The sequence below is a fragment of the Amphibalanus amphitrite genome, unplaced genomic scaffold (assembly GCF_019059575.1).
Source record: "Amphibalanus amphitrite isolate SeventyFive unplaced genomic scaffold, NRLGWU_Aamphi_draft 000354F_arrow, whole genome shotgun sequence".
Lineage (NCBI taxonomy): Eukaryota > Metazoa > Arthropoda > Thecostraca > Balanomorpha > Balanidae > Amphibalanus > Amphibalanus amphitrite.
The window spans coordinates 67,678-87,765 of NW_024881848.1; the positions used below are offsets into that span (position 1 = coordinate 67,678).

Sequence of the window (20,088 nt, forward strand, 5' to 3'; positions counted from 1 at the left end):
TTTGCTTCCATTTCAGGAAAGACTGTGTGAAACAAGACAAATCTAACGTAGAGTGACCGATTTCATCGCTGGAATGCAAGTGACACAATACAAATGTGTCAGTATTACTCGGTACTCGAGCGTAAAAAGGCTCATAATACTTGCAACTAGACTTTTGTCACATCAATTTTGACTCTATTTTCTATCTTCAATACATAATTATTAATTATGATGCACATAATACAATACCTAGTTGTACAAATTAAGATCACACCACAGCATTCGAACGACTGCTTTCGAAAAATGCACTGTTTTCGCACACAGCAAGGAAGCTGCTATCGAACACATTGATGTATCTACAAAAACGACGCATATGTTACGTTTCCAAAAATTCGCTTCCATTGTTTTTACATACTGCACTTTCTCTGACGACAGAGCGATTGAGAATATTGTTGTTATGTAACTCAAGTTAGGTGGTCATTTAAAATACATCGTATATTTTGATATGGCTTACAGGATATTAGGAACATGCCGCTTACTGGGAAGATCGGTCCCTACAAGATATGACAATACTACTGTAGTGGTGAGTGCTATTTCAAAGTGTTGATGCTGATCGTTTTCTTTTTTATCTTTCATATGATTAGGCAGGTACTTGTAAGAAAATTATAGAGATACTCCTTATCACCAAAATGATATCGCTCACCTCTATCTTTTTAGTAACTTTTGGCAGCAGGCAAACATCCTGTTTAGTCAAGGTTAGCTTAGATTTGAAACAAATGACATCTGATCCTTCGTATCGGATCAGTTGGTCAAAGATGCAATAGACATAGAAAGTAAATAACATAATCGAGGCTACATGAAGACAAATAATGGTGATGAGGGACACAGGCCTTTTTTAGCACACTCCTGAGCTCTGTTCGCCCCCTGTTTATTTATCAGCAGGCTGGGAGCATGCTGCTACTTCTTGGCTCCTCATTGGTCGAATTCAAGTGGTCTATTCGTTAGGCCAATGGGAGGCAAGAAGCGCCAGCAATAACTTCCTTATATGGGAAAAACCGACAGCAGACTGATATAAAAACAGCCACCAAACAGGGCCCAGGGTCCAATCTTGATCTTACCAATGCTGTAAATAGGATTTGGCAGCACTGGCCAGAGTTTATGGCACTGATATAAAAGACATAGACGGCGGAACGGGGGGAGGGGGCACCATGCCCCCCTTGATTCTGCCATTTTAACATTAGCCCCATGGGTGTTGCATGGAAAGAATGGGGCCAAAAGTCGGCTGTGCCCCCCTTAATTGAAGGTGTTCTGCCGCTAATGATCAAAGTTATCCTTTTTATTTACGTCCAGCTAATCTTGTCCAATGATTTTGATAGCGTGAATGATGATAAATGTTGCTTGAATGAATGAATAAGTGAATGTGGAATAGTTCCATAGTTACCAAATACCGTAAATGCGCATTCATGGCTGTTGATAAGATTGGGATTTGAGCCCTGGAACTCCAGTTCACAAGAATTTGCTTACTTAAAAATATGTAAAGAAAGAATATATTATATTAGTGAGGAAAAGTGGCAACTGGCATTAGACCTGAACACAGCTACATCTCTCTCCCTATCCCCCGGCTCTCCCTTCTCCCTCCTTCCGTTTGTCGTGTTTTGCTGCTATCTCCCCTGACCTCCCGCTCATCTACTCTCAGCCACTCCGTCTGTCGGCGCGCACGTTGGCTTGGGTTTCCTCCGGTGCAGAGGGGCTCCTCGGAGGCCGCCTGCGCCGCTGTAAGCCGCCACCCGAGGGATTCGAGAAGTACTTCAAACCCAAGAATGGCGCCAAGGAGGCCGAGGGGAAGGCCAAGGCACCGCCGCCGCCGCCCAAACCGTCCCGTGGGGCCGCTGGCGCACCCCGGAAGGAGCAGATCAAGGACCCCATGTGGTCGTTCAAAATCAACTTTGGCGGACCGGGCATGAAGTGAGTGCTGCCGGAGGGGCTGTGTGGAGATGGTAGTTTTGTTTGTTATCACATTCTTGTGGTTTCTAATATTCAAGCTTTTTGCGTTTTTTCTTTTTCAAAACAATTAAATAAAAACATGGCTAGTATCAGCTTCTAATTATTGAGCTCATTTATTCATCTATCAAGTTTGGTAACTGTCTCCTGAGACATTCACAAAAGTTAACTAACAGAAATTCTGCCGAGACCTCCTGCGTTCCGTTTGCTCTCGTTCTCTGTCGGCCCGCCGTCCCGTCTCCGCCTCTGCCCGCCGCTGACCGCTCCGCCGTGCCGCTGCGCCAGAGGCGGTAAGCCGGGCGATCCGGGTGGCGGCGACCAGGCCCGGCTGGTGCTGTACGTGGTGGCCGGCTGCACGGCCATCGGCCTCCTGGCCGCCATGTACGACGTCGGCTACAAGGAGATCACGTGGAAGGAGTTCTCCAACAGGTCAGTGGTGGGGTGGGGGAGGGGAGGGGTCACCCGAGCGAGCCGCGAGACGCGATATGCCCGAACACCATTAGCTAGCATCTACGAGACGACGGCGGTCACGGTGACTGATGGACGTAAGCGTGGTGTATGTGTGGATATGCTTGGCTGGGATAAAGTGATGCGCCGAAGTAAAGGGCCACATGATATCGATGACGTTTCTCCCCATGCTTGACTCGCACTTAGTGCTATTTAACCGTAGTATTGGGGATGACCCCGCTGATCCTCCATCGTGTGTCTAACGTTTCCACCCTCCTGTCTGGGGTGCAGCTACCTGAGCCGCGGCGTCGTCGACAAGCTGGAGGTGGTCAACAAGAAGTGGGTGCGCGTGCGCCTCCAGCCCGGCAACAACATCGAGGGTGCCGTAAGTACACAATCCATAAAAAAATATTTTTTCTCGTTTGGTCGCGTTTCCGCCTTCTAAAATGTGTATATTAAACATGAAATTAGATGGCGTCGTTATGAGCAGGTGGTAGGTACTTCTTTTTATAAAAAGTACCTAATTGGTCGTTCTCGATGTCTCAGAAATGGCGTATTTTGTGCAATTTTTAATGGTTGAACAATGAACTTCTTACCGAAACATTTGTATCAAAATGAAGTTGCATTTGCCTTCCCTTATGTGAGTGATGTTCAGCCAAAATATCATTCATCCTCTAAATAAACAGCACCATACCATCCCAGCCTTACACCTCGCCCGCCCGCCCTGTGTCCGCCCAGGCCACGCTGTGGTTCAACATTGGCTCTGTGGACGCGTTCGAGCGGAACCTGGAGCACGCGCAGACTGAGCTGGGCATCGAGCCGCCCAGCTTCGTGCCGGTGGTGTACAAACAGGAGCTCGAGGCCAGCGGGGTTCTCGGGTTCCTCCCGACGCTGCTCATACTCGGTCAGTCATGGGGGTGGAGGGGGGGGGGGACTGAGCGCGGGAAAGGGAAGAGGTTTGTAGGAGGTTTGTTGGCGGGAGGAAGTGGGGTTTTGGGGTGGGAGTTTTATTATATGGAGGGAATGGGGCCGCTGTCATGGTAGCGAAAAAAGGCAAGGACAAAGGAAAGCGGGACCGGTTGGAGATCGGTCGTCCGGCTGAATTTTGAGCGCCTGGTAAGAGCAAGTCGGCAAATGATGGACGAGCTGTATTCGCAGTGAAACGGCATACACGTCATAGCGTAACCATATGATATTTGTATGATCGAGTTGATTGCATCTCTCTCATAACCCTGGCGTCCCTTTGGTCTGAGTACTACACACTTCTGTGTACTAGACGAGTCTCACTGGGCTCGCCCTCCACGTGTTCTGACGCCCCGCACTATCGCCAGGGTTCGCCATCTACATGTTCCGGCGCGGCGCGAGCGTCATGGGCGGCGGCGTCGGACCGGGCGGGAAGCGCGGCGGCGGCCTCTTCGGCGGCGTGATGGAGTCGACGGCCAAACTCATCAACCCGGACGAGATCGGCGTCAAGTTCAGGTGGGAAAGATGATGGCAGAGTGTGTGGTGACTGGTGACTGCTCCGGCACAGGATTAGTATCCATGCTGGACTTTTATTTGATTTGTACCTACTTCAAATATCACAGAGTATAATATTTGCTTTGTTGTTTAAGCTTTTGATTCGTAATATCGTCCGATTCATGCATTTCTTGGAATTTGTAATGCACTTGTGAGATTAGTTTGTAATATTTCATTTTATACCTGTCATATTTGAGCTCAGTCGTAATATTCCGTTACTGACGAGTATTTTATCTCCATTTTTCAGGGATGTTGCCGGCTGTGAGGAGGCCAAAATCGAAATTATGGAGTTTGTGAACTTCCTGAAACACCCACAGCAATATATGGCGCTGGGAGCGAAAATCCCCAAAGGAGCCATGCTCACAGGTCCGTGGCTCTGGGTTCCTGAGCTCGCGTCTGTGCATTATGGAGATGCATGCTACAAATATGATATGCCTCATTCCATTCAACTTTGTTATTAGATTTCTGCGAGGTGCTCGAATCACGAATGCTGTTGTAAATGCTTAATTATTACAAGGGTTTTGTGGTTCCGTTTTAAGTAATCGAGGAAAGACTTCTCAAGAATACTGTCTAACCAGCCTATGTTGTTATTAACTGATGTGCGTCTCTCGAAGATGAGTTCCGTAGAGCCGGCGCCCCAACCCCACCACACCAGACATCAACCCCTGGTCCCGTTATATCTGGTCTCCAGGCCCCCCTGGCACGGGTAAGACGCTGCTGGCCAAGGCCACCGCCGGTGAGGCGGCCGTGCCCTTCATCAGCGTCTCTGGATCAGAGTTCCTCGAGATGTTCGTCGGCGTCGGACCCTCCAGGGTAGGTTTCAGGCTGCTTGGGCGGACCCTCCAGGGTAGGTTTCAGTATTCTCGGGTGGACCCCCCCCCCCCCCCTCCCTTCCAGGGCAAGTAGTTCGGAATTTCATCAGTGTTTTATATGAAGTCTGCGCGATGGGTATTCTTATGGCGAGCGCTGCAGAAGAAGCACTGTCCATTGGTAGTTGCCTTTATCTAATTTTCTCGAATTTTACATAATCGTTCCTCTTCGCTGCAGTGTTCTTTTGAGTAGGACACGTCCTCTGATCACGTCTCAGAGCTCAGATTCCTGAGTCAATCTGACCTGTCCTGAGCTGAAATCTGACCTGACCTGTTTTGACCTCTCTCCTGCCTCCCAGGTACGCGACATGTTTGCACAGGCGCGGAAGCACGCGCCCTGTATCCTGTTCATCGACGAGATTGACGCGGTGGGTCGGAAGCGCGGCGGTCGCAGCATCGGCGGCGCCTCCGAACAGGAGAACACGCTGAACCAGCTGCTCGTCGAGATGGATGGTCAGTCGCCGAGTCGTGCGGCGGGAAAGTTATTTATATAGAAATTTGAATTTATGTTTTATCACAGCAAAATTTATCTTAGTCTTCCAGTTACTACATGTGCGTAGTTTCCTTCTTTACTACCTGGCTAATCTTTTATATCGATGCGTTTTAAATTGTTGCTATCGTAAAAAGTAGCTCAGTTTACAGTAACTCCAGTTTACGGCTGAATTTCACTCAGTCTCTCTGCTATTGTCGACGGGTGTGGTCGGCCGATCCGACCGTTGTCAATGTGTTGTATCACGTTTCCTTCTGCGGTGCGCCAGGTTTCAACACGACCACCAACGTAGTGGTTCTGGCGGCCACCAACCGTGTGGACATCCTGGACAGCGCACTGATGCGACCCGGCAGGTTCGACCGGCAGATCTACGTGCCGGCGCCGGATATCAAGGGTCGCGCGTCCATCTTCAAGGTGGGCTCAGAGCCGGTGAAGGGGGCAGACATACCGGGTGGCCCAGAAAAAAACGTTCCGAAGTTTGGAGGCCTATATATCAAATTCGAGTACAAATAACGAGCCAAAATTTTCATCAAGTTTGCGTCATTTCTTTGCGCATTGGTATGCCAAATTATAACACTATAACATCATTTTCAAGCTGGGAATCTTGAGTTGAAGTAAGCAAGACATTTTTGCTTTTTTTTTGCCGATGTCAAACGATAGTGATGATTGGGTTAGACGTCCCATGTTATAAAAAAAGAATAGAAAATAGAGCACGTGAATGAAACCAACACGTATGTTCTTATTTTAAATATTTTTGTCTCACTTATGTGCCAAATATTCAAATACTGAGCCAAAAATGGTGCTCATGGATGCCATTCGTTTCAACACCAAATCATGTTTCGAGCAGGAGTGGTACGGTGCATGGGTTACTGCTGATTACCCTCCTTTCAGTAGATCAAACAGTAAATCGACCGGATAAGGAAAACAAACTAAAGCAGACTTGGTTCCTGTGCCAGAAGACCACAGAATAGCTTATGAAAAACAACATTGCCAGTAGATGACAAAAAAAAACTAGTTGAAAAGCTACCTTTTCCCAGGAATGTCAGCCAGGAAAGCATTTGAGCCACAAGATGGTTAGAAAGCTGGAAACTTTTTCCGATGCCGCTGGCACAGAGCCATCGTGGTTGCCTGAGGGAATGTGTCATCCTGAGACCCGAACCATCAATGAGACTAGCTGCCATAAAGAGTCATGGCTCTAGGCCGCGGTGCCGCGGGGTGACAGTGACCCGTTCACTCACATTTTTAGTAAACATCGGAGCAAAAAATTAATTTTTACATGGCATGCTTGAAACATGAACCGTTTACAAAGTATTTTACCGAACACCATGAAAATCACACCATTTACTGAAAATGTGTGCCGCATTGACTATTCGAAGTTTCAATGTCGTATCTTAATCACTTTCTGAGAAATATTGATTTAAAGTTGGGAACGTTTTTTCTGGGCCACCCGGTATGTTCTGAGAGATGGAGTAGCTATTTACTCGTGTATTTGGGTACGTTCTGGCTCTTTATGCTTTTTTACGGAGCGAGCGAAGCGAGCGTAGTCTTTCCTTAGATTAACGGAAATTTCTGAGTATGAGCGGCCGGCCGGCCGGCCGGCCGGCCGGCCGTGGTCACGCTTTTGCGACGCTTATATCTCAGCAACCACTTGACCGATTTACACGCGGTAATTTTTGTAGGGTAGCTTCATTCCTTCTACCAAGTATTGGACTATTCCCGATGCATGTGGGTGACCCCTTATGCACGTGCCACGTGCAAAACGAAGAGGTGTCACTTTTGTAATTGTTGCAATATCTCGGTAACTACTTGGCCGATTGCGCTGAAAGTTGGCATGTAGCTAGGCACCCACTAGGCAATGCATATCCATGTGCCAGAGTTGGGGTGCTGCTGCACGTGCGCACGTGCAGGGGTCGATTCCAGATCTCGAGAACGGCTGGACCGATGGCGCTCAAATTTGGTACATGGTTAGGGACCGGTTAGTAGGGTGCAGTGCAAAAGTCAGTTGGGACCCATTTTGCACGTGCGCACGTGCAGGGTGCCGCTTCCAGATCTCGAGAACGGCTGGGCCGATTGTGCTCAAATTTGGCACATCGCTAGAGACCGGTTAGTAGGGTGCCGTGCACAAGTCAGCTGGAGGTACCCCCTCGAAATTTCGCACGTGCAAGGCTCACCCTCTCGCTCGCTCCGTTAGTCGCCCCAAAAGGCGTTATACTGGTTTCATGAAGGCTATGCGGCGTTTGCCTCTTATATTATATTGAGTTGATATCTCTTATTCAATCGTCTTGTGATACCTAATCTGCGGTACTGAGCGGATTCTTTCCAAGGTCCATGTCTCTGAACGAGTTGCTCGTCCTGCCGCAGGTTCATCTGAAGGAGCTAAAAACGGACATCGACAAGGAGGAGCTGGCTCGGAAGATGGCCGCCCTCACACCAGGCTTCACAGGTAAAACGACGACAGCACTACCGCAAAATGCATTTTTTCCTAACTTGCAAGCAAACCGAAACCAGAGTATCTCGTCGATATTAGTAAAACTGGAAAAGTTCTTGTATTAAGGTTGATGCTTGATGAAAGCACTAGCATATTTGTCATCAAGTATCTGTGTTATATAATATCTTATGCCCAGCTGCTGTTCCTCGCCGCTGATTGTGTTCTGTTCGTTCTGTAGGCGCTGACATTGCTAACGTGTGTAACGAGGCGGCGCTGATCGCCGCGAGAGATCTCAACGAGAGCATCGTGCTCAAACACTTTGAACAGGCCATCGAGCGGGTGGTGGCCGGAATGGAGAAGAAAACTCAGGTGCGTGACTGCCGGCTATCTGGCTTTATTTCAGGCGGCCTGGCTGGCTTTTTGTAGGTAGCCAGCGGCCTAGTTTTTTTTTTTGTAGTGCAAGGTTTTAACGGAAGTAGCAGGCACCAGCCCAGCAAACCGAACTCAATTTAGTATCGGAGTCTTGAGTTTAGTTCCAACAAACGAGATGGAATTGGAGCACTATTTGTAAACGAGAGAGATCTGCCGTGAAAAGGAAAAGAAGCGTAACTCGCTTTTGACGATTTTTCAGGAGAGCGATTTTTCTGTTTTACCTTGTATTATCTTCGGTTCTTAACCCTATTAGTGGCAGGCTCCTGGCTACCCCATATTAGTGGCAGGGGGGGGGGCTGTTTACGACCCCCCCTTGATATCTCGAGATCTAACCGGCCGATTTTCAAAATTCAAACGGCATTCGATTTGGCTCAACGAGATCTACATTTCTAAAAAAAATAAAATTAAAAAATGTCAATAGGGGGGTAGAGGGGGGTAAAAACGGGCAAATTGCAGATACATTTTAGACTGTTTATCACGGCCAGGTTTCTGAACCAATCTTAACGCAACTTTTGCCGATCGATAGAGAATGAACCAGGAATTCACATGGATCCTAAAAAAATGCATTTTCAAAAATCATAGGCGGATACAGATCATTGAGATTGGGGGTACACAAAAAGTATAGTAAATAAGGTTTTTGTTGGTACTGTTTCTAAAAAGGGTGGCAATGGTCTTGTTATGTTACAATTTTCTTATGAGAGAACGACTAAAATTGTATTGGTCATGCATAGGCGGTGTCAGGGCACCTATGTTGGGAGGTAAAAAATAACCCCCCTTTTTGGACGCCTGGATCCGCCTATTATAGCAAAAACGTGTCAAAAGAGGATGCACAATAACTTTGCATATGTTATCACATGATACCTTTCATTCATTGTTCTTAAAACTGGTGCAGCATCGTGATCTTCGCCCAAATGACTCGCTTCACGAATAGGACCCCCAATTCCCAGTGCTCTGGAGCCGCCCCTGGTAAAGTTATGAACTTGAAATTTTCAGGGAATGTGCCCAATTTAGTTTTAGGAAAAGTCAGAAAATTTCAGCATCGTAGCTTCAGCGGTTTCGGAGATATTCCCGAAAAACCTGAGGGGTGGATAAAAACAACCCCCCCTGCCACTAATAGGGTTAAATAATCAAAGAAAACTTGGTGTCAAACTGTTCGCAATACTGCACTGAACCTAACAGTGTTAATATTTTTTACGTGGCATATAAGATATTGCTAGAAAATGGTGTAAGGTGTTTTTGCTTTTCACTCGATGCTCAAATTGCAGCGAGGCATGTAGGGAAGAAAAGCGTAACTACATTCACTCCAGTCCGGCAACCGTATGTGCAGCGCGCGGCTCCATAGCGAAATGCAAAAGAAGCGTAACTACGTAGTTACGCTTCTTTTGTTTGCGAGATCTTATGGTATCGGCGAATATGCGGTGTTTCAAATACGCCAGGACGAAAACGTCTTTTCTCCATTTCGGATGCCTAGATGCTTTTCAAAATAGCTCACGACTTTTCATGCTAAGACTTCATGCTTCATGCTTAGCAATCGCGGCCGTCAGGTCGCCACTTTCGGTGCTGGCAGGTCAGACAGGCTGGACGGCCGTGGGGTCGCCTATACCGGTGCTAGCAGGCCGGACGGCCGTGGGGTCGCCCCTGTCGGTGCTGGCAAGTAGGGCAGGTCGAGCGGCCGCCTCCTTCGGTGCTGGCAGGTCGGGCAAGCTGGGCGGCCATATGGTCAGCTCTGCCGGTGCTGGCGGGTCGGGGGGCCGTGGGCTCGCCTCCGCCGGTGCTGCAAGGCCAAGTGGCCGTGGGGTCGCCTCCTTCGGTGCTGGCAGGTCAGGCTTCCTTGGGGCTGCCCCTGTCGGTGCTGGTAGGTCGGGCAGGCCGGGCGGCCACGTTATCGGCTGTCGCCCATGTTGGTGCTGGGAGGTCGGGAAGCCTGGCGGCCTTTGGGTCGCCTCTTCTGGTGCTGGCAGGTCGGGCAAGCCGGGCGGCCGTGGGGTCACCTCGGCCGATGCTGGTGGGTCAGGCGGCCGTGGGGTCGTCTTTGCCGGTGCTGGCAGGTCGGGAGGGCGTGGGGTCACCTCTGCCGGCGCTGGCAGGTCGGGCGGCCGTGGGGTCGCCTCATTTCGTGCTGGCAGGCCGGGCGGCCATGTTTTCCCCTCTGTCAGTTCTGACAGTCCGCGCAGTCGCGGGGTTTCATCTGTCTGTGCTGGCAGGCCGAACAGGCCGGACGGCCTTGGCGGGGTAGCCTCTGCCCTTGCTGGCAGGCCGGACAGCCGTGGGGTCGCCTCTGCCGGTGCTGGCAGGTCGGGCAGGCCGGGCGGCCACGTTGTCGCCTCTGCCGGTGCTGGCAGGCCTGGCGGCCTTGGGGTAGCCTCTGCCGTTGCTGGCAGGCCGGGCAGCCGTGGGGTCGCCTCTGCCGGTGCTGGCAGGTCGGGCAAGCCGGGCGGCCGTGGGGTCACCTCTGCCGGTGCTGGCAGGCCTGGCGGCCTTGGGGTCAGTGGCGGATCCAGGGGGGGGGCTGCGGGGGCTGGCAGCCCCCACCCAAGGAAAACTGGCGCCACTGCGCCGAAGGCGCAGTGGCGCCAATTTTCAATTCGCAACTCATCGGATTGCCGCATACTAGGACTAGGATGCAAAAATCAGTCGAATAACGTCGTTTCAGTACGCTCCGCACCGATATTTCCAATCGTGTGGTGTCACTGTACATACTGATCCTGGGCGCCTCTTGTCAGGGCCACTGGGCGCCAATATTTCAGCGCCAATACGATGCGACTATGGCGCCCATCCGGGGCGTGGCGCCCAATTATGACCTGCAGCCCCTCCCCAGTGAAAATCCTGGATCCGCCACTGCTTGGGGTAGCCTCTGCCGTTGCTGGCAGGCCGGGCAGCCGTGGTGTCGCCTCTTCTGGTGCTGGCAGGTCGGGCAAGCCGGGCGGCCGTGGGGTCACCTCTGCCGATGCTGGCGGGTCAGGCGGCCGTGGGGTCGTCTTTGCCGGTGCTGGCAGGCCGGGAGGGCGTGGGCTCAACTCTGCCGGTGCTGGCAGGTCGGGCGGCCGTGGGGTCGCCTCATTTCGTGCTGGCAGGCCGGGTGGCCACGGGGTTTCATCTGTCTGTGATGGCAGGCCGGGCGGCCGTGGTGCCGTTGGGTCGCCTATGCCGGTGCTGGCAGGTCGGGCGGCCTTGGGGTCGCCCCTGTCGGTGCTGGCAGGTCGGGCGGCCTTGGGGTCGCCCCTGTCGGTGCTGGCAGGTCAGGAGGCCTTGGGGTCTCGCCCCTGTCGGTGCTGGAAGGTCGGGCAAGCAGGGCGGCCGTATGGTCAGCTCTGCCGGTGCCATAGGTGGAGAATTGTGACCAGCTGGGGGTGCTCGGGCGCAGCAAATCCGCCGCCGCCTAGCGGTGACCTTGACCCGCGCCGCCCGGCCGCGGCTCCAAAGCCAAGCCGGCGTGGCCGGCGTGGAATTGGGAGAGCTCGAGCACCCCCAGTCCAGCACAATTCTCCACCCGTGGCCGGTGCTGGCGGGTCGGGCGGCCGTCGGGTCGCCTCTGCCGGTGCTGGCAGGTCGGGCAGGCCGGGCGGCCACGTTGTCGCCTCTGCCGGTGCTGGCAGGCCTGGCGGCCTTGGGGTAGCCTCTGCCGTTGCTGGCAGGCCGGGCAGCCGTGGTGTCGCCTCTGCCGGTGCTGGCAGGTCGGGCAAGCCGGGCGGCCGTGGGGTCACCTCTGCCGGTGCTGGCAGGTCAGGCTCCCTTGGGGTCGCCCCTGTCGGTGCTGGGAGGTCGGGAAGCCTGGCGGCCTTTGTATCGCCTCTTCTGGTGCTGGCAGGTCGGGCAAGCCGGGCGGCCGTGGGGTCACCTCTGCCGATGCTGACGGGTCAGGCGGCCGTGGGGTCGTCTTTGCCGGTGCTGGCAGGCCGGGCGGGCGTGGGGCCGTTGGGTTGCCTAAGCCGGTGCTGGCAGGTCGGGCGGCCTTGGGGTCGCTCCTGTCGGTACTGGCAGGTCGGGCGGCCTTGGGGTCGCCCCTGTCGGTGCTGGCAGGTCAGGAGGCCTTGGGGTCTCGCCCCTGTCGGTGCTGGCAGGTCGGGCAAGCCGGGCGGCCGTGGGGTCACCTCCGCCGATGCTGCAAGACCGGGTGGCCCTGGGGTCGCCTCCTTCAGTGCTGGCAGGTCGGGCGGCCTTGGGTCGCCCCTGTCGGGGCTGGCAGACCGGGCAAGCCGGGCGGCCATATGGTCAGCTCTGCCGGTGCTGGCTGGCCGGGCGGCCATGTGGGGTTGGGTCGCCTCTCTTAATGCTGGGATGTCGAAATGCAGGTGGGAAGATCCCGCCCCTGATCGTCCTATTTCACCAGAACTCGCTCGACTCTACTCCTGATTTCACATTTTCCTTTAGCTGCACGTGGACCTTTGTTCCGTTTTTTTTTTTTATCGTTTCAGTTCTAAACCTCTTCAGAGACCAAGTCTGCTCCCAAACCGCAATTTGCACACGCTTCTGATAGAGTTCACAGCGAGCATGCACCACAATAAATAAAGTAAACTATTTGATATCGCTCGTGTGGCCTTAGTCCAGGGTATGGCATGGCACCCCATACCTATACCTACTATTTCAAGTTGGTGGTTTTGAACTTTGGTTGCTTTTATCTTACAGTTTTCCTCCATTCAAACGCCCGGATACCTACTAGAAGATATTGGTGAAACATAGAAAGGCGGCAAACGCAAGCAAGAAGGGCTTAATATATTTTTAATGCAAATTTTCCTGGCAAAATTAAACTTCTACCAAGTGTTATGCACTCACCTGAAAGGCAAAAAAAGCGCAAGTGCGTAAAAGTCAGCGCGGTAATAAGCGAGAAAAGCGCAACTACTTAGTTGCGCTTTTCTTGCCTATCACATCGTCCTGACCGCTGCAGATACGCTTTTTTAATAGCTGCGTTTGTAGTTACGCTTTTTTTGCTTGCGGTCAGGGAGGATGAAAAAAATTACGCTTTTCTCGAAAAAGAAAATTTGATATAACTCGAAAAATTATACGAATTTCGAAAAACGGTTTTGCAGAAAGATGGAGATTGCTATTCTCTATCTAATGGTATCAAAATCTCAAAATCGAAAAAATGCGAGTTACGCTTTTCTTGGTTGTCACGGCCTGATGATGTCCCCATTTCGTGAAATCAGTCTTCGTCGGATTATAACTGGCGCTCATTTCACCGTACAGTCATACAGTCACTCATACTAATTATGTTGTGTGTGAGCCGATGTCTCCCGCACACTGATCAGTCGTGTGTTCTGTATGTGGTACACAGGTTCTCCAGCCAGATGAGAAGCGGACGGTGGCGTACCACGAGGCCGGACACGCCGTGGCCGGGTGGTTCCTCGAGCACGCCGACCCACTGCTCAAGGTAACGGGAGCGGGTGGTGGGGGGCCCCGAGCTCCGCGACCCGATGGGTTGTGCTCGCAGAAAGGTGGAGAGGAGACTCTCAATATGACAATTACAGAGGGAAATGAGATGCAACCTGTGGAGGCATTTGTTGTTTGGCTTGTGATCTGTCTGGAAACGAGGCGTGACAATTTTCCAGCTCAAGCTGCAGTGTGCTCGTCGACTTCAATGGTCTGAGATTCTGTGTCAGTTGCCCTCTGAACCATCACTGCGCCTCCCTGCAGCTGCCCCCTGACCTAGCGTTGTCTAGCAGTCAGCGTCGACTGTCCTCGTACCCGTCCGTCCCATTTCTGACCGCGCTCTTTGTCCCCCGCACCAGGTGTCGATCATCCCGCGCGGTAAAGGTCTCGGGTACGCGCAGTACCTGCCCAAGGAGCAGTACCTCTACACCAAGGAGCAGCTGCTCGACCGCATGTGCATGACGCTCGGCGGACGCGTCTCCGAACACATCTTCTTCAACCGGATCACGACCGGCGCGCAGGACGACCTCCGCAAGGTCACCCAGAGCGCCTACGCTCAGGTCAGGAACAGCTATTGCCAGTGGCGTAACTGGGAGGGGGGTCAGGGGCACGTCGCCCCTCCATCGGCTCGGGGGCCCGCATGTCCGGAGGACCCGTGGCATTCTGCAGCGCCAATCAGACTCTGAGGGACGACGCTGGCCACACTTCCACTCCAAAGGGCATCACCCACAGGACTCGCAGGGGCACCTCGCGAGCTCCCCGTTAAACGTCTGAATCTGATGGAAGTCCCGCCTCGCCGTCCCCGTCATCGCTAACTCCCCCCCCCCCTCCGCCCCTCCTCCGCTCGCCGTCCTCAGGTGACCCAGTTCGGCATGAACGACCGGGTGGGTAACGTCAGCTTCGAGCAGCCGCAGCCGGGCGACATGGTGTTGGACAAGCCGTACTCGGAGGAGACGGCCCAGCTGATCGACAGCGAGGTGCGCAGCATCATCAGCAGCGCCTTCGACAGGACCATGCAGCTGCTCACCGAACACAAGGACGACGTCGAAAAGGTGACGAGGCTGCCAACTGATGTTTTGGGTGTTCAACAATGTTCACAACTGCGAGAGCTACTGTATGGGATGTAAAGAAGTGACGAGGGCGGACTGATGGTATCCATCGTGTGTTTACGTGTACATGTTTCGTCTTGCTTTCGCGTGAGTTTTCAAGGCCGTGTTTCTGGGTGCCGTTCTCACCGCGATAGACAACACTGCGTGTATGCTGTAAATCACGCCTTTCTGTGTGTGCGCAGGTGGCGCAGCGGCTGCTGCAGAAGGAGATCCTGGCGCGGGACGACATGGTCGAGCTGCTCGGGCCGCGGCCCTTCAAGGAGAAATCCACCTACGAGGAGTTCGTGGAGGGCACCGGCTCCTTCGAGGAGGACACGGCGCTGCCAAAGGGTCTGCAGGGCTGGAACAAGGGCAGTGAACCCACGCCCACTCAGGAAACCAAGGGCGCATGAGAGTGATCGGTGTGCGCGCGAGTACGAGTTCGAGAGTGATCCTATAGGAGCTGAGCCCTAGTGACTGGCTGTTTTAAGCCGCGCCGGACGATGTCGGGGGCGGACCGCCACGCGCGGCGCTCACCGGGGGCGTATAAGGCTGCGGCGCTGCGCAGGCGCGGGTGACGCCCCGTGGCCCAGAGGCACCCGCCGGTGACAGCTAGTCGGCGTCCAGAGACGCGAGTGTGGTTGACGAGTTTCTGTTAAGCTGGGCGAATGAGATGCAAGCGGTTTTGGTGACGTATGAGCGTACAGAAGTAGTGTGCAATTTACCAGCCACTTGCCTGCGCATTTTTGACTTGTGTTATGGAACATGAATACATGGAATGTACGAAATGGAGGTACCTACTTTGTAACTGAAAATAGCCTGCCAGGTAAAAGTGGAGTTTTTGACTTTTGATCAAAACATTGATCACAATTTTTAAAGCCGGAGTAGACTAGTAAAATAAGATATTTGGGAAAATGTTGAAATTTAATGGAAATTTGACTCCGGTCATGTACTATTTAATTCAGCCAATAGCTGCCCTCTAATTGAATGACGTCATCGGTCCAAAACATAAATATTGACATCCGAGTCGTATCTGCGCCAGATATGTCTGAACTCTGAACATGTTATGAATTGATATGCATAGGCCTTATATGTTTATATTGATATGTTTATGTGATGGGCACTAGGCCACAGGCTAACTTTTCTTGTTTTTCTTCTTCAGAAAATTGGGTAAGTGATCGGGTGGCAATATGATATGGTGAAGGAGTTGTCTGACTGTGATTGTGCTGGTAGTTGAAATTTTTCATTCTCCGCTCCATCGCTTCCATCCTCAGGAGCCTCAGGAGCAAGGGTTTATACTTGGGTTTATATATGTTTTAGGGCCTTGGGTTTTTATAGCCTTGCTCAGGAGTCAGGATACTGAAATCCTTCTCTACGCCACAACCCCCACTCCGGGCTGGACAGGCACCTCTATCTCATGTGGGCTGTGCTGTTCCCTTGGATTGGAGCGGCACCGCTGCTACCGATGGAGTGCACCCTATCACTATGGCCGGGTGCAAAGTGCTTGGGGGGGGGGGGGCTGGTCGGCCTGTCCATTCAGAATTCAGATCAAGATGGGCTCAGCCCCAACGACTCTCTAGGGTGTCTGCCCAGACCAATGTCTCCCCCTAATTTCTATCATCCTTCACCTTCTGGCTCTGAAATGGTCTCATTGGACCGAATTGAAAGGACCTAACCCAACAAAACAAACAATATTTTCCGTTTCTGTGTTGCAAATACTTATGTACCAACTTACTTAGTATTTTTCTTAAAACTTTGATATTATTTTTATCCTAGATGCTCAATTGCTCATGTTACAAAATTGGACACACTCAGATTGAGATATTTAAATTTCAAAAGATGCCTACTTTGCTTAAATTTGCAAGTTTTGATTCATAGTCATAGTAGGGCCAAATTGTAGGTACCTACTCTTAACCTATTCTTCTTGTTTCAGTAGTGATGGAGGGTCCTCAGCCTGCACTTTGCCTGGTGTGCAGTACAAAGTGTGCTCAACCCACCCGATGGCTGGCACAACTGCAGACGCGCCTAGCCATTCGGCTCAGCTTAGAGTTCTCCGACCGACCCCCACCAGAGCAGGAGGATGCCCTCTGTGGCAATTGCATCCACCTACTGGAGGACCTCGATGACCTCTTGGCCCAAGTGGACCGGCTGAGACGGCAGCTGAGGGGACTCGCCACCGCAGGACGGAAAAAGGCAGCAGCGTCTGCCGCTGTCCGGACCAACGGGCAGACAGCGGCCCGGTCGGGTCTCAGTGAGGCACACCTCAGTGTAAAGGAGGAGCCCCCGGTGGAGAGCAATGCTGCCGTGGCTGTGACTGTGGCTCCATGCCCAGACGGGCTGGCACCCGCAGAGGAGACGGCTCCAGTGAACATTATACCGGTGCAGGCGGTCCGTGTGAGCGACGATTGCACGGCGGGAGCTGCTGTGAGCCCCGCTGGCTCATCCTGTCACCCTGACCAGCCCGGGAAGGTGAAGGGACCCCCGACGGACCCGCCCGGTGACCCGGAGAAACAGAGAGAGCAGGCGGAGGGTCAGGGGGAGGAGGACGTGTTTCTGGGTTCTTCCTCCCTGACAGATGACCCGGCTCTACTCGTCTCGCATCAACCAGACGGAGCAGGTACAGAACCCCCCCCCCCCGGGCCCCGCTCCCACCCTCACACTGAACCCTAATTCATATTGCTTAGCGTCATAGTTCCTGCAATTGGCCTGTAACGAATTTTGGCAGAAATTCCACACGGTAAATCCCTTTAATCTTATCGAAACAAAATTCCTAAGTACACTCACTCCTTAGGTGTAGTTATTTGGAAGCTAGTATCTTGTATCGCATTGCTTTCCCCCACATTCGATCATTAAGCCTAGATGTATTGTTTCTCACCGAGGGTGCGTGCTCGGTTTTCAGACGAGGACGACCCGCTGGCTGTTAAAGTGGACGGCCCGGACGCTGAGACCGAACCGGAGAATAACGCGGACATTATCGGTCCGAGCGTGCCCCTAGGAGCCAAGGTAAGAATGGGGAATGATGAGACATCGACTTAGGCTCAGCGCATTTGATACAATGGGTACAATAATTGTTTTGCTCTGGCCGATCCAGGGCCTTTATCGTTTCCTGCTGCTTCCGCCTGATTTCAGCTTAGCGAAATCATCTACTGAAGCACGGCCCACCCATCTTGCTTTACTCGATCGATTGCATCAGCTATCTGTTAAATATGGGAAGCGGCAGTATATAACCGTCTAACGGTCGTCCTTTCCAGCTGATCGGCACCCAACTCCCGGCTAAGTCTCGGGCTCGCCGGCGCCCGCCGTCCAAGGCCAGGGCGGCGGCGCGGCCGGCCAAGCCCCCCGTGCCCTGGCAGCGGGTGGAGGGTCCGGCGCCGTACCAGTGTACCGTCTGCAGCCGCCAGTTTCAGTACCTGGCCAGTATCAAGATCCACGCGCGCACGCACACCGGCGAGCGGCCGCACGAGTGCGACGTGTGCGGGCGCCGGTTCGCGCTGCGCACCACACTCATCAACCACCGGCGGCTGCACACCGGTGACAAACCGTTCAAATGCGACCAGTGCGGCCGCGAGTTCGCGCAGCAGTCGTACCTCATCATACACCGGCGCGTCCACTCCAAGGACAAACCCTACTGCTGCGAGGTTTGTGGTAAGACGTTCAAATCGCCCTACTACCTCAACATTCACAAGCGGATACACTCGGGCGAAAAGCCCTACACGTGTGATGATTGTGGAAAGGGTTTCACCACTGTCTCCAATTTGTACAAACACAAGCGCGGCCATCGCGGCGAGCGGCAGTTCTGCTGCGAGGAGTGCGGCAAGACGTTCCGCGACGGCACCCACCTGCGCGACCACCGCCGCTCCCACACTGGCGAGCGGCCGTTTGCCTGCGAGGTGTGCGCCATGACATTCGCGCACGCCAAAACCCTGAATCGTCACTCGCGCCTGCACACGGGCGAGAAGCCCTACTCGTGCCTGGAGTGTGACAAGTCGTTCAGCCGGCGGGAGGCGCTCCGGGACCACGCCAAGGTGCACGAGACGGCGCCGCGCGCGCCGTCGCCGACCTCGGCGGCGGCGGCGGCGGCGCTGGCCGACGGCCACGTGTCGCCGGGGCCGGCGGCGGCCGACGACCGGTTCTACATGGTGGACGTGCTGCCGGTGCCGGGTGTGGAGGAGGCGCTCAGCTGGCCTCTCGAGGTGTACCGCACAGAGACGGGCGTCACCGTCTACAAGACGCTGGCAGAGGACGGCGCCGCGCTCTACCAGACCGAGACCGGCGAGGTGTTCCGCGAGATGGCCGGCGAGGCCGAGCCGCCCCCACCCCCGCCGCCGGCGGGCTCCGGCGGCCAGCCCGACGAGCGGCTGTTTGACGAGCCGGCCGAGCCGCCGCCCGTCCTGCCCGCCTACGACCGGCTGGGTATCTGAGCCGGGACCGGCGCCACGCCCGGGCTGTGGGATTTGTGACGTCATTTGGAGGACTCTGACGTCACTGAGAGCTGCTGAGTGCCAGTAGTGTTCTTCCTTCTACAGACGAATTGGTCTGTCGTCTTTCTGCGAACCCTTCCTGCCAGGTCCGTAAAAGGTGAGATGCATGCATACGACATAACCCTTTCTGTGCCTTAGTGTAAAGTTTTATCTATTTATGACGACGCAATGATCAGACCAATGATGATAACGTTGAATACCTTAATCAGGATATATCGTGTGTTGAGACAATATGTGTGCAAAACAACGTATGAAACTGTTGTGATTATGTAGCGATATTATCTCCCGTTAGCTTCACATTTGCCAGTAGAATGTTTGGCTGCTCTTTACAGCCAATGCAGGGGGGGGGGCGATACCTAATACCTATCTTCAGGGCTGCGGGGGCGCTCACTACTTCCCCAATGTATAATGCTCCCAGTGCGAGTTCCTACCCACTGGACGTAATCCCCCTCAGTTTTCTGTGTGACTGACATTTGTAGGGCAAAATACTTGTGAAGACGATTTACGACAAACTAATCCGTGCCTTCAGCGAAGTTGTGCAGTGCTTTAATCGTCCCAGATGGAAGGACGTGATTACCTAGGTTACAACCCTTTTCGAGTTCCTTTTGTGTGTCGGTACTTATTTGAACAAAGGAATAGGATCTCACCAGCTATTTGTGCCACTGTAGATAAGTTTTTATATGATGTTATTGCTCACAGATATGCCAGTTTGATACTGTATTATATTACTTTTCTAGTTTTGCAGCTTGGGGTGATACCGATCTGCAGTGTAATTTATATGGATCCGCATTTGCGAACGCATGGCAATCGTTTGATACTGTTGTGAAATTGAATAGACAAGCTTGTACGTGTATCTGGTTCATGATTGGTTGTCATTACCCTTGTTCCGCTGAATTAGTGGCAGGGTTGTCAGATTTTGTCCTCGCCAGAATTTTTCATCGATAACTAACCCGACTGCAGAAATCGACACATAGTTAACTAAAAAAAA

General features: G+C 53.0%; 2 protein-coding genes across 3 annotated transcripts; both read left to right on the forward strand.

The window, feature by feature from the left end:
• Positions 1–331: 331 nt before the first annotated feature.
• On the forward strand, positions 332–15,411 carry LOC122389322 (AFG3-like protein 2). Its single transcript, XM_043381210.1, has 16 exons — positions 332–562; positions 1,676–1,944; positions 2,266–2,409; positions 2,719–2,812; positions 3,166–3,331; positions 3,759–3,906; positions 4,193–4,311; positions 4,637–4,758; positions 5,114–5,267; positions 5,573–5,718; positions 7,666–7,747; positions 7,971–8,101; positions 13,437–13,532; positions 13,891–14,091; positions 14,389–14,583; positions 14,823–15,411. Exons 1-16 carry the CDS (start codon positions 485–487, stop codon positions 15,030–15,032), a joined length of 2,355 nt encoding a protein of 784 aa, XP_043237145.1. The 5' UTR covers positions 332–484; the 3' UTR covers positions 15,033–15,411.
• Positions 15,412–15,603: 192 nt separating this feature from the next.
• LOC122389324 (zinc finger protein 316-like) lies at positions 15,604–19,951 on the forward strand. Of its 2 annotated transcripts, none has more exons than XM_043381213.1 (4): positions 15,604–15,789; positions 16,553–17,236; positions 17,519–17,622; positions 17,871–19,951. In XM_043381213.1, the coding sequence occupies exons 2-4, from the start codon at positions 16,558–16,560 to the stop codon at positions 19,038–19,040; spliced, it is 1,953 nt and encodes a 650-aa protein (XP_043237148.1). In that variant the 5' UTR covers positions 15,604–15,789; positions 16,553–16,557; the 3' UTR covers positions 19,041–19,951. The 2 variants fall into 2 exon arrangements, with proteins under 2 accessions (XP_043237148.1, XP_043237149.1); XM_043381214.1 differs by having other exon boundaries at positions 16,556–17,236.
• Positions 19,952–20,088: the final 137 nt, after the last annotated feature.